Source organism: Crocodylus siamensis, chromosome 12, assembly GCF_052110815.1.
Source record: "Crocodylus siamensis isolate JL-2025a chromosome 12, ASM5211081v1, whole genome shotgun sequence".
In the NCBI taxonomy this organism is placed as follows: domain Eukaryota; kingdom Metazoa; phylum Chordata; order Crocodylia; family Crocodylidae; genus Crocodylus; species Crocodylus siamensis.
Window position 1 is genome coordinate 454,273 of NC_143406.1, and position 13,701 is coordinate 467,973.

The following is a 13,701-nucleotide window of genomic DNA, read 5'->3' on the forward strand; positions in this document are numbered from 1 at the left end:
TCTCAAAAGTCTACCGTGGTCGATTTACCTGTTGACCAAGCCCCGAGCACACACGCTTCAGCCCAGCCTGATTTTGTGATGGATTCTGGAGGACGCCAAGAAGAGTTTGGCTGCTGGAGCGGGAGTGTCAGTGCACCGAGCTGGCGAACTACAGCCCAGCACAGGTCAGCACCGCCCCACAGCCCTCTCTACACAGGGGCCGACTCTGGCCCCTGAGGTAGGTGACCTGGTCTGCACGGGCTTCCTGTGAGCCGGAGCACCCACTTCTGCAGGCCAGACCTGGCCCACAGGTCTCGTCACTGCAGCTGCCAGATCCCCCGTGGCAGGGGCCTTCATCTCTGCTCCCCAGCACGGCCCCAGGGCTCGGGGAATCAGCGCTGCTAACCTGCCCCCAGCTGACCGGGCGCGCTGGTCAAGAGCTGCATCTGCAGGCCAGCCATAGCATGAACGTTAGGGTTCGGTGCCCGGGCTCCGCGCCTGGCTCTTGGACAGAAGTGTGGACTGGCCATAAAGCAGCAGTTTACGAGCTACAGCCCTACAACGCGGACTGGCATGCTTACCAGAAAAGGCAAAGCAGGCAGAGGTGTCTCTGTCAGACCTGAGCCCTGTCACCAGCCCTAGCAGTGATGGGGAGTCGGGGCGCGCTCAGCTGATCCGCGCTCCGCAGGCAGCGCTATGACCCAGCGCACGGGTCTCACAGCAACGGGCCTTGAAGTCCCGGAGCCATTGCCTGTGCCTCTGCAGGAAAAAATGGCGTTGCCTGGGATCTCCCTGACCCACCTCAAGTTGGAACATGTTTGACTAGGGAAAAATAACACTGGTCAGTGAAGAAAAGCTCCACCACGGGATCTCAACGAACATAAAGAAGGAGGTGGGCCTGTAAGACTGCGCTGCCCTGCCAGGAGGAAGCAGCTACCTTGAAGGGAGGCTTTTCTCTTGAAGAAGAAAGGAATTCTTACTCCGTGTGCCGCGAAGCGATCAGGCGTGTGGGAGAAAAGTTGCATCAGCCGAGACACCTCGGCCAGCTCTGCTGCAAGCCGACTTTGGTGGTCCTCGGCGACGTCCCATTTTCCTCTGGGCATTTAAATGGCAGCTTTTTAGCTGCACAAATGTCCCAAAGGCCACTTGCAGGCAGGCAGAGGCTCTGTTACGCCTTTGAGGAGGATGTGTAAGTGGACGCACGCAGACAGCGCAGGGGCGGGAGCACGCGGGGTGCGTGCGTGCTCTCGCGCATCCCTCCTCTCCGGTGGTGCTGGGGCTTCTCCACCGGCCTCCTCGCCGTGTCCTACTAGACGCGGAGGCAAGCCCCGGTCCACGCCCGCAGCGCTCGTGGGCCGACTGACACCCCGCAGCGCCGGGCCGCGATGCCCCGCTTCTTGTGCCCGGCTGCGCCCCCGGGGCGCCGCTCCGGCGAGGCTCGGCCCCGCGCTCACCGCCCTGCTGCCGGCGCGCAACCAGCTCAAGCCAGCGCCCCGGCGGCGGCGGCGGCGGGCACGGCCGCGGGCGCGCAACCCGCTGCGGGGAAGCGCTGGCGGCGCGGAGCAGCAGCAGCAGCCGGGAGCTCCCCGCGGGGGTCGCTGCGCCCCGGCCGCCGGCCGCCGGCCTCCTCCCGGCACGCGCGGGCCCCGGAACGCCAAGAACGCACGGAGCCGCGGCGCCTCCATCCTGCGGGGCCCGGCTCCGGCTCCGGCTCCGCGCGGGCTGTCCGCTGGGCCGGCGTGGGTGGGCGGCGCTCGGCCCCGCGCGCGCGGGAAGCCGCTTGCTGCCCCCGAGTGGAGCAGGCCGCGGGCGGGGCAGGACCCCGCGGGCAATTCCGCGTCCTAGCCGCTGGCGGGATCGCAACCAATCAGGCTACAGGGGGACAGGGAAACCAGCCCAGGAGCAAAAAAAAAAAAAAAAAAAAAAAAAGCCCTCCGGGCCGGAAAGAGGCGCACAGCCAATCGGCGCGCGCGGCCTGTGACAGCTAAGCCCTGAGGCCAATTGGCACGCGTGCTGGCTGGACGGCCCCTGAAGGGCAAGCCAGCCGGCCAGTGAGTGCGCAGGGAGGCGGCGGGACGCAGCCAACGGGCGCGCGGGATGCGTGACGGGCGGCGGCGACGGCCAATGGGACCGCGCGCAGGCGGGGCGCGGCGGGTGGCTAGCCGGCGCGGGCCGCCATTGTGGCCAGTTCGATCGGGATCGGGAGCGGAGAGCGGAGCCCAGCGAGCCCGGAGCAGGGAGCAGCCCCCGGCCGGCCTCAGTCACCATCAGACCCCGCGGAGCGGCGCAGCCAGTCACCACCACCGTCCGCACCCCGCCGCCGCCGCCATGAGCAGCGAGGCCGAGCCGCAGCCGCCCGCCGCCCCCCTCCCCGCCGCGGCGCCTGCCGCCCCCGCCGATTCCAAGCCGGGCGGCGGCTCCGGCAACGGGGGCGGCGGCCTGGTCTCGGCGGCGCCTCCCGCCGGCGGGGACAAGAAGGTCATCGGTGAGCGCGGGGTCGGGCGGGGGGCGGCCGTTGGCGCGGAGCCGTTGGGCCCCGCGTGGCGCGGGGGGGGCGGGGCGGGGCGGGGCGGGGCGGCGCCTCAGCCTCAAAATGTCCGCCACGCGCGGCCTTTGTGTGCGGCCGCCACGTGCCCGGCCCGGCCCGGCCCTACCGCCGCCCCCTCCTCCTCTCTTGCAGCAACGAAGGTTTTGGGAACAGTGAAATGGTTCAACGTGCGGAACGGCTACGGCTTCATCAACAGGTGAGCGGCGCCGCGCGTCGCTGGCCCTGCCCGGCGGCTCGGACGTGTTCCGCGTGTCCCTGTGCTGTCTCCTCCTTCACCCCCTCTTGACGCGCTGTCACGTGCCGCGGGAGCCGCGCGTCGGTGGCCGGGACCGAGACGTGAGCGGTTGGTGCCGCGCCCTCGTCCTTTGCGGCGCGGCCGCCGCGCGCTCCTCCGAGCCCCCCGCTTTAGGCGCGGCGGGAAGGCGGAAGGCGTGCGGGTTTTTTTGTTAGCGGCTTGCGATGTGGTCGGTGGCGGGAGGAGGCGCCGCGCGGGTTATGGAGTTTAACTCGGGTCCCTAGAGCGCCAGTTATGAAGGACTTGCGCCCAGTGTGGTTTTAAGCCTGAGACTAAGCGTTGTCTGCGGGAAGCCTTTTGAAACGGCGTCAAGAAGCTTTAGGCCGCGTTTGTTTCGGTTGCAATATGAAAGGGGTTTCTGAAGCTTTGCTTCTAAGAATATTCCGAATTTTGGAAGCATAAAGCGGAGCTGTGACAGTCTGCAGGGACTTGGCAGTGGTGCTGAAATAATTGTGTTTTAATAAAATGCAGCTTGGCAGCAGAGTCCTGCTCCTGCCAGGGCTGTCACCGACACCCTGACGGTGCTGTGTGGCTTTGCCTCGGCAGTGCTGCTACGTAGCTGCTAACCTGTGCACCCTTCCAGAGCAGGGTGCGCCTTGCAATACCAGCGCTGGAATTGCTCACTCAACTAAGTAACGTAAAACACTACAATATATAGCTGTGGGCAGCAGTCTGTTTCATTGTACAGACAGGCTCGCTGTAATTACTTCCTGCCCAACTGCTCAGGGGCTTTTAACAAGTTACTGTCCTGCCCTTCCCTCCCAAACTTGGTAAGATCTTGAGGTTATAAGGATGGGTGTTAGGGAAATGTGAATTTCTTGAATCCTAAGGCTTATGACACAAATGAAAGAGAGGTATTTAATTACAGCTGAAGTGTGGCTTTTAATTCCTAATTATGCAGAGGTAGACATGTCATGAAGTGACACTGAAGGCCTGCTTTTTCCAGCAGAGGGTGGGTAGGACTGATATCTTATTATTTGAAAAATTCACTGTACTATTAAATTTCATGATCCCAACTTTTTAATTGGATTGTCACATTTTGCAACTTAAATGCCTTGCCAGTTGAATTTCCTGTGTAGTTACCAACTTCTGTAGTTGAACCTTGAATAATGGCTTGTTTGGTGCTAAAGTTGTAAGTTCTGGCAATTCCGCTTGTGATAAATTCACGTAAAACTGTACTTTGCAGGTTCAGTAGGGAAAGCTGAACTACACACTAGAAGAAAAGAAACAACGCGAGAAAATGACAACTGATAGTTAAAAGGCATCTGAATGTTTCAGAACATGCGTTGGGCAGCTGCTTAATCCCCTGGGTTGTCATTTTAATGAGAATCCCAGCATGGTCTCATGTTAACAGGACTACAAGAGAAGAGCTGCAGCCTGAGAAAAGGAACTAAAGGGCATTTCCACAGTTCTGAACTCTGGCTAGTTAACTGTAGGGGGGAAAAAAATCCCTAAAAAAAGGTGTGGGGTGATTTAGTGCTCTTGCATCTAACTATACCTTTCTGTGAATATATTTGCCATTCAGATTATTCCTGTTTGATGGAAACATCTGCTGGCTTAAAGAGAACATTGCTGCTTTCTTTCTAATTGTTTTGTGTTTTAAAGTGTATTTTCACTCTGAGTGTTGGCCTGAGTCCCCAAAAAAAAAAAATTTTTGTTGTTGTTTTTTCTCGCAGTTATCATAAATAGTAAGTGGTTCAGAAGGGCATTTGTTGCAGTCCTGTTACTTATCTGCAATTGCAGCTGAAGTATTTAGCATTCTGTTAATGCCACTTCATAAAAAGTTCTCTGGAGCTTTGTCTTGATCAACAGATCTGCTCTGCATGAAGTCTGGCTATAGCCCTTGTTTAACCAGTCCCTCTTCAAACTTTGCATTATGAAGAAGTTGAAAAGATTTGTAGTTGAACAAGATAAGCAGTAAGGTGGGAGGAAGTTGAGTACTTGGTCACTTTGTGTTACGAGATGCTTCAAATGACACCAGCTAACTACAAACCCAGATTTGTTAAAAGGGGGAGTGTGTTTGTGGATCTCATAGTTAGAAAACATAATTTGAAGCAGTGAGTTTGGGAATTAATAAAGTCATCTACAAGTTAGTAATTTATCCAGAAAGAGTACATTGATCTGTAAAGGCTTTTTTTACAAGAAAATCTTCTCCCTTTGGGGAATATTATTTCTTAATTGGCCACTGTAAAAAATGTTGGTGTGGCCAGTTGAAGAATCTGGTATTGGCTACTGTCGGACGGGATCCTGGATTTGATGGACCACTGATCTAATTAAGTTTGCCTAGAGTAGAACTGTAGTTAAAGCTTTTTAATGGTCCTTTATCACTTACAGGCTCTTATCTTGCACATGCTTTGGGTTATGTTTGTGTTCTAGTTGGTTGCTTTTAGGGCATTACAGGTTTTCTTTGAAGGTGACTGGAGAGCACAGGCAGAAAGGGATCTCGGAGTCATTATCGACTCCAAGATGAACATGGGCCGACAATGTGAGGTCACAGCTGGCAGGGCTAACTGCACCTTGTCGTGCATCCACAGGTGCATCTCAAGCAGGGCCAAGGAGGTGATGCATCCAGTTCTGGGCGCCCCACTTCAGAGGGGTGTGGACAACATGGAGAGGGTCTGGAGGAGGCCACTCGCATGATCCTGGGACAACAGGGCAGGCCCTACAATGAGAGACTGTGGGACCTGAACCTGTTCAGCCTTCACAAGAGAAGGTTGAGGGGGGACCTGGTGACTGTCTATAAACTCACGAGGGGGGACCAGAAGGGTTTGGGAGAGACCTTGTTTCCCTGAGCGCCCCCCTAGGGTAACAAGGAATAACGGCCACAAGTTGTTGGAGAGGAGGTTTAGATTAGACACCCGTAAGAACTACTTCATGGTCAGGGCAGCTAGGATCTGGAACCAACTTCCAAGGGAAGTGGTGCTGGCTCCTACCCTGGGGGGCTTTAAGAAGAGGCTTGATGCCTACCTGGCTGGAGTCATTTGAGCCCAGTCTTTCTCCTACCCAGGCGGGGGGTCGGACTTGAAGATCTACAAGGTTCCTTCTGACCCCACTTCTGTGATTCTATGATAAGTTTTGGATCATCTTAAGCCAACGAGGCATCTGGTATCTATTGTAAATCCCCTCATTGGCATTAAATAAAGTTGAAAGGTGGACATGGATGGCTTGAGACGTTTGACGTGTGGTGAAAATATTAGCAACTGGAGTTCATTGATGTACTGGGATTTTTAGCTAGATTCTGTCACTGTGTCCATCTAGGTTGTGCCTGCTTGCTTATCTAGTGTCAAACATGTAGTGTAAACTTGAAGTATCAGTAGGTGCTGGAAAAGTGAAAGTCCTTGCGCATTGTTTTTAATTTCCCCTGGATGCTGCTGGGGGAGGTGGGGGTGTTGACCTATAGATTTTCAGGCTGGTTTTTACCTGGCTGCAAGTGGAGGGTTCATTCTGGGAAGTATTTGAATGGAAGCCTGGAAAGATAATCCCAGCTTGCCAAGTCAGTCAGTGGGATGAGTAGTCTTGAGGTAATTTCAGGATGAAATTTAGGTGGCGTGTTGTCAGTCTTGAATTGTGGTCACTAAAGTAAACTTGCTGGCTGCTGCAGAAGCATACCATTTTCATTCCATCCTGTACTTCTGACCTCTTAAGGTTTGTGTGTTTTCTCAGTAGTGTTTGCCACTTCCCTCTTATGCCTGCAAAGTTAACATAATGGTTTGCCTGGTGGGTAGCAGCTTCATATCTAATGCTGTCTTTGCTAGTGCTCCTGTTTAATGTACAGGGGGAGTGAGGCAGCAAATATGAAACTGGAACACGGCGGATAGATATTGAGAAGCCTTTTGTTCGTATCTGTATCTGTTTCTTATAATATCCCACTGGTGATAGCGTATCTTGTAAACCACTTAACCACAGTTGCCGTAGTAAAATCTCATTCCTTACCTGGCACCCTCCTTCTGTAGTGAAGGATCGTGGCAAGGCTCTTAGCCTTTGTACCTTCATGTTCCTCTTGGAAGAATCGCTACTGATAAGGTCACATGATTGTGATACCTGTTGTTAAAGGTATTAACCACCTGTTAACAAGATTGGCCAATTCTTAGATTGACTGTTTCTCCTTCTTGGAGACTTGTGACTTGAGTAAAGCATCTAACGTGATGGCCATTATTGGGCGTGGGGGTAGGACTGGGGGGTGGAATGGCTTAAATATTGCCAAGCTACTCTTTAGTTCTTTCCTCCCATCTTCTTTGGACCTGTGAATGGTGGGGTAGAGAAACAGTACATGCTGGAGTGATGTTATGCAGACAGTGAGATTAGGCAGGTGGGAGGGCTGGATGGAGCTGAAACTGCTTTCTAAAAAGGGTAGTACCTAATTAATGGTGATCTTTGAGAGGCTCGCTTCTCTGAAAATGTAGAGAGGTTTTTCTGCTCCCCTGTTTAGCTTCCTGGTTAATGAGGAAAGTGATGCCACTTTCAGAAAGAAAGTGTTATTTTGATCCTTTACTGGGCTAAGAGATATTTAGTGTTACTACACACCCTTCTGAATTTTCAGTTTTATATTGAATTTTATTATGTCTTGCAGGAATGACACCAAGGAAGATGTGTTTGTACACCAGGTAAGCTGTTTTTGAGAAGATAGTTCGTTCCTTTTTCTGGAACTGATGCATACCGGGCTTTTATGGTGAACTTCATTAATAGGGTTGACCTTTAATTGATGGGGCTGTGAGCATGTTGTGTTCATAGAAGAAATCCTACTTCTCCAAGATAGAGAGGCTGTCTTAAAACCATAGATTCTCATTATCGCACGCCACAGGCAACACATTCAGCTTTTGCCCTCTACCCCCATAGTGAGGGCTAACATTTCAAATGGAGGCAAAACATGTAAAATTGCAGGCTCTCTCGCTAGGTTCTACTGAATTTGCAAAGCACGCTTAGTCTGCAAGTACACGCTTTCCCTTTTTGTATGAAGATTTGTTTAAGGTGTGTGTGAATTTGAATTTCTAAAGTTCTCTTTTTACCTAGTGTTCCTCACAAAGCTGTTAAAGGCTATCGTGAGGAAACAAAATTTTTGTCGTGGATTAGTAACTATAGTGAAATAAATGGAAAGCTGGAGAGTAGAACAAGGAGTATTGGGGTGTCTGTAGTTTTTTAAGCTGTCACACCTGTATGTGGAACTTATTCTTGCAAGCAGCTAATGACAGTGTAGTGGGATTTAAAGTTACTTACAGGAGCAAGTGTCTGCAGTTGGATCCCCTACAGATTTTACTGAGAGACACTAAACTTTCACAGCCTAGAGTAGTCTCCAGGTTCTGGACTGGGAATTCTGTTTTCCTCTGAATCTTGTGGTAGTGGCCACTAGGAAGAAGTAGCATGAAGTGCTCCATTGGTTTGACACAACTTTCAGAACTCTACAGGTATGAGAGGACAGAGCTAAGTTCATTTTGCTTAGGCATTTGGCGATCGTTAAATTTCAAGCTCTGTTAAAGGACCACCGGATGTGTGAAAATTGTACTCCTCTGAAAATGTTTGTGTTGACTGCTAGCTAAAATTTCTATAACTAGTGAAACTGAAAAGATAGCTAGCTTACTTGGCCACACTTTTGTATAGTACTTGGTGAGCCGGGAAGAAATGGCTAACTGTAAACATCAAACAAAGGAGAGAGGGGATTAAGTCGGACAGATTTTGACTTGGGGCACTTAGTTTGTCGGCTTTTAAAAAGGAAAGGTTTACATAGCTAGCTTTCAAAAAGCATAGAAGGCATTTCTTTATAATCCCTTCTGCAAGCGAGTGTGGAAACCCTGGAGAGTTATCCTGTCTGACTAGCAGTATGTGGAATAGGCACTGTGAAACTTGATTATTTGAAGCGTTACCAAATGGCAAAGTAAACAAAGTAGCCGTTCAGGCTTTATACTTCTTTTTAGCCTGATTTTTAAAAAGATGCATGTAATTTGACAGCAGCATTTTTAGTATAATTATTGATTACATGGTAAACTAGCACTGTAATAAGTTGTTTGTATCTAACCGAGTAAACATTAAATGTGTTGACTACATACAGTAACTTGCAAGTTTGATAGGAATGCAGTAGGTGTAACCCCCTGTCGGATTGCCAGTTTGGATTCTTCTGTAGCTGCTATTCACTCGGAGCAGGCGTTCCCCTAATACAGAGTATCAGCTTGGTAGACTGCAACTTGCAAATGTATTGTTTTAGGGATTTTATTCCCTCCAGGGCATGCAACTTTTGGGACACTGTCAGCAGTATTTCAGTTTTTTACAAAATTTATCATGCTTGTGTGAGCATTGACATGCAGAAAAGTGACGGGTAAGCAAAATATGGCTTGAGGGGGTCAGTGTGTGAACAGCATTGAATGCGATTGTTAAAAAAGCTATCTACTGTTGACTAGCACAGAAATATTGGTGAGCCAGGAAGAAGTGGCTAGTCAACAGTAATTTTTTAGTACGTCACATTCTGTTAGAAGTACCAGGCTTATATTTTAGATTAGACCACTGACGTGGCAACATTTGAGAAATAATAAATATAATAAGGAACAATAGGTTTACATGAGGCATAAAAAAACTCAGGTTACATAGATTAGTCATGGTATTGTACAGCTACCTTTTAGATGCAAGAAATGCCTCAGCTTTAGATTGCCAGATGGAATTTAACATAACTATCTGATCCTTGTATTTTCCTTCCATTGTTATTGTACTGTATTCTCTATGCTGCTGACACCTGATTTTTTTACATTAGCTCATGCAGTTAAAACCTAGCCCACAGAGCCTTTGGATCCAACCAACCATAGGGCCATGGCTTTGGCAGCAGATGGGGGTCTCAGTGCTGTTCCACAGGCTCTAGTGGAGGGCGGCTTTTTGCCCTGCCACACCACAGCCGAGTGGCCAGCAAAACTGGTAGCTGCAGCTGGGTCCTAAGGCCTGCCTTCACCCCAATCTGGGTCATTCTGGTGTCCCTGCTGCAGTAAGTTGCAGGCCTCTGATTTATTTTTTTCATGCTTGTTAATCTGTATATACTGTGTCTCTGAATGTAATTCTGTAATGTTATATTGCTAGACTGCCATAAAGAAGAATAACCCCAGGAAGTACCTTCGCAGTGTAGGAGATGGAGAGACCGTGGAGTTTGATGTGGTTGAAGGAGAAAAGGTGAGCATATTTTCTTTAACATATGCAGCATGCACAGAAGATGTGGCTTTCTGTTTGGCTTCAGACTAGGTGAATATGGAGCTGTCCAAGGAGGTTATGCATTTTGTTAGTTATCTTTGCTTTCTGATGATATAAGTCTGTTTGATCATTATGTGAAAAAGAGGCACCATTACCTAATTCTGTTGTTGTTTTTAGGGTGCGGAGGCAGCTAATGTTACAGGACCTGGCGGTGTTCCAGTGCAAGGCAGTAAATATGCAGCAGACCGTAACCATTACAGACGATATCCACGTCGTAGGGGTCCTCCACGCAACTACCAGCAGAATTATCAGAATAGTGAGAGTGGGGAAAAGAACGAGGGATCAGAGAGCATACCAGAAGGTCAAGCCCAGCAGCGCCGTCCCTACCGCAGGCGGCGGTACCCACCTTACTATATGCGAAGACCCTATGGGCGTCGACCACAGTATTCCAACCCTCCTGTGCAGGGAGAGATAGTAGAGGTAACTTTTATAGGAAACGTTGATGCTGTGCAAACCTGATGACAGCTTGGCCTGTCTACATATAATCTGCTGACTTGGAATTTAACAAGTTGGGCAAACCCTTTGTTTGCCAAGGTACCAAGAATGTAAAAATGCCAATTACACATGGAATTTAAAACACAGTGAACTAAATTCCCGTGCAGTCCTTTGGAACAAAACTAATGTAGTTCTTCCTCAAACGCTGAAAGTCAGTGTGTCAGGCAGCCGTACTGGCTTGGCTAATGGCTTTAACATTTCTTAGTCCTGTATTTAAATGGCTAAGAGCATGCATGTGTTTTTGTTTTTGTTTTTTTCAGGGTGCTGACAACCAGGGTGCAGGAGAACAAGGCAGACCAGTCAGACAGAACATGTATCGAGGTTATAGACCACGATTTCGCAGGCATGTTGGAGAGCAGCATGTTCAGTTATGGAATTTGGTGTGTGTTCGGATGTGATGGCCAGGTGCTGTATGGGTAAAGCCTGTCTTGATTTTTCCAGGGGTCCTCCTCGTCAGAGACCGCCTAGGGAGGATGGAAATGAAGAAGATAAAGAAAACCAAGGGGATGAGACCCAAGGTCAGCAGCCACCTCAACGTCGGTACCGGCGCAACTTCAACTACCGGCGCAGACGCCCAGAGAACCCTAAACCACAAGATGGCAAAGAGACGAAGGCAGCCGAACCACCAGCTGAGAACACGTCCGCTCCCGAGGCCGAGCAGGGCGGGGCTGAGTAAATACCGGCTTACCATCTCTACCATCATCCGGGTGGGTGTTCAACTCCTCCCTCTTGAGGATGAGAGACTATCCAGAACAGCCCCGTGGCTTAACCTGGTAGATCAGAGTTTGACATTGCAGGATGCATTTCTTAAAATTAGTCTTGGTTTGCAGAGAGTTGAATGGGTAACTTCTATTTAAGGGATTGAGGGTTTAAATGCTGTTTGCAGAACAGATGAACTAATTGGGGACCAAATTACAAGATTTCCCTAATTTGATGGGACTGTAGGCATGTATTGCGCTATGGCCCAAATTTTGGATATGATCTGTTTTAGCCTTAACAAAGCTGGTAGAAATCTGTAGTAGTAAAAATGTTAACTATCCGGTATGACTGGCTGACTGTATCTGGAACCTTAGTTGTATATCTTTTTATGTTTGACAAGTCAGAGTAAAATTCCAAAAATTAACAAGCATGATAAGCTATAGTTAAGAGATTATGAAACTAGTGGTAAATGGAATGCATTTGAGATAATGATAGGTACCACAGATGAAAAAGTCCTTCGAAACTATGAATGTCAAACGACCTGACAACCAGCTAACCATACATAAAGATGTGGTACCTTGGTGTAACGTGCGGTAGGATATTTGTAGAAGTTGGTCTAGGTCTTCATCTGGAAGAGGAGGGGAGTAGCTTTATAGGATGAAAAATAAACCAGGATGCTAATAGATGGTAGAGGATCTTTAATCTTCCCCTTTGAAGGAACAAAATTAATATCTAGAGAACCTGAAACAATTGGGTGGGGGTTACTGGCAGATGGTAATATTGAAGCCTGCTAAATCAGACCACAAGTTGCAAGGCGGCATGCCATCAAAAACCAAGTTGAGATTTCTGCACGTGCAGCTAAAAATTACATCAAGAAGCAGACAGTTAATATGTGGCATATGAAGCAACTATGCTTGTCATAACATTTTTGTTTTGGGCTTTATTTTCCCAGAGAAAAATATCAAAGGGGCTGTTGGAGGGTTGTGTAAGATGTAAGTTAAAATACGTGGCCTTCTTTTAGTGGGTAAACTTTTAGGGCAGTTTTAGCATTTGTTGCCTTCCTGTCATGGTGCATTATTGTCTGGAAATAGACTTGTTTCTAGTTCCTGCCACTTGTTTTAATTCCTTCCTGCTATTTGTTTTCCTCCCTTGTTTTCATATGCGTTTCCTCTCCTTCACCAGCTTTTCATGGCCCACACCCTACTGGGATTCCCAGTGATCATTCTAGCTGCTAAGATGAGCAGTGAAGTAGTTAACAGGCACATTACCATTATCTTTAGCCTTCAGAGTTAACACTTCTTCAAAGGGGTTAATGAGGAATGCAGGGATTAAGGTTACACCTTAACTTGGATGTTATTTGAAGGCTCTTATCTCATGAGGACTAGTAGCTTTTTAAAGTTTTTAAATTCTCATGAATTTGAATGTCATGTAGGACCTCATCATTTTATTTTTACTAGCCTGTTACCTTTGCAATGCTCTAATCAAGGTGAGCTTGCATGTTGCGGCTTTGTATGGAAACTAGAACTTTTAACATGGATACCAGTGAAACATTAACCTAATATCTATTCCTTCTTTGCATACTGGTAGATACGGGGCATATTTTATGTAGAGGTAGTGGAACAGAATGTCTGCTATCTTTGCTTAAAAAGAGAGGTAAGAAGTTCAATCTCCATGTCTTGGCAACAGAACCTAAAACCAGCCTTGCATCTAGGGGCACCACCCCCCACCCCCAGTTTCCCCAAACTGGGTACTAGCACTTCAGTTGCTTACCTGATAGTTACTGAGACCAAACTCCGTAAGACTGAATTGTAGGTTCATGATATCCAGGTGCGTAGCAGAATGAGGTGGCAGTAATGAAAGAAGCCAGTGGGAACTGCTTATATATTTAATGATCAAATGCTACATAATTAACTTCTTACATATAGGCTGCCAACTGTCCAATTTAAAACTCGGAATAAGAATTCTGTGACTTCTGGCATTCATTAGTATTGCAGATAACCTTGGGATGTGAGGTACTTGGTCAGACTTTTCAGCTGGTGACTTTTCATTGTTTTGTTTTGTTTTGTTTTGTTGTCATTTTCCAGTTTAGTCATCAAAGAAGAAAAGAATCCAAAATGAAGAGAAGAATAAGAAATTCCAGCAATAAGAAATGAACAAAAGAATTGGAACTGAAGACCTTAAGTGCTTGCTTTTTGCTGTTGACCAGATAACTAGAACTATCTGCATTATCTATGCAGCATGGGGTTTTTATTATTTTTACCTAAAGAAGTCTCCTTTTGGAAACGACAAACACGTTTTTTAAAAAGCCTGTTTTTCTCAATACACCTTTAAAGGTTTTTAAATTGTTTCATATCTGGTCAAGTTGAGATTTTTAAGAACCTCATTTTTAATTTGTATGAAATGTACACCTGATTTTTTCAAGTCAAACTGCAAGCATCTGTTAATAAAGGTCTTAAAGAATTGC

The 13,701-nt window shown here is 48.1% G+C and overlaps 1 protein-coding gene across 2 annotated transcripts; it reads left to right on the top strand.

Moving 5' to 3' along the window:
- The first annotated feature begins 2,151 nt into the window (after positions 1-2,151).
- Positions 2,152-13,701, top strand: YBX1 (Y-box binding protein 1). Of its 2 annotated transcripts, none has more exons than XM_090023993.1 (8): positions 2,152-2,464; positions 2,660-2,723; positions 7,393-7,426; positions 9,876-9,965; positions 10,161-10,463; positions 10,799-10,881; positions 10,980-11,245; positions 13,327-13,701. In XM_090023993.1, exons 1-7 carry the CDS (start codon positions 2,308-2,310, stop codon positions 11,212-11,214), a joined length of 966 nt encoding a protein of 321 aa, XP_089880119.1. In that variant the 5' UTR covers positions 2,152-2,307; the 3' UTR covers positions 11,215-11,245; positions 13,327-13,701. The 2 variants fall into 2 exon arrangements, with proteins under 2 accessions (XP_089880119.1, XP_089880118.1); XM_090023992.1 differs by having other exon boundaries at positions 2,153-2,464; positions 13,322-13,701.

What these genes read in the sequence shown, in the direction of transcription:
- YBX1 (XM_090023993.1), top strand. Translation starts at nt 2,308, where the DNA reads ATGAGCAGCGAGGCCGAGCCGCAGCCGCCCGCCGCCCCCCTCCCCGCC. An exon ending in CGGGGACAAGAAGGTCATCG is followed by an intron (nt 2,465 to 2,659) that starts GTGAGCGCGGGG and finishes CCTCTCTTGCAG; the next exon opens with CAACGAAGGTTTTGGGAACA. An exon ending in AAGATGTGTTTGTACACCAG is followed by an intron (nt 7,427 to 9,875) that starts GTAAGCTGTTTT and finishes TTATATTGCTAG; the next exon opens with ACTGCCATAAAGAAGAATAA.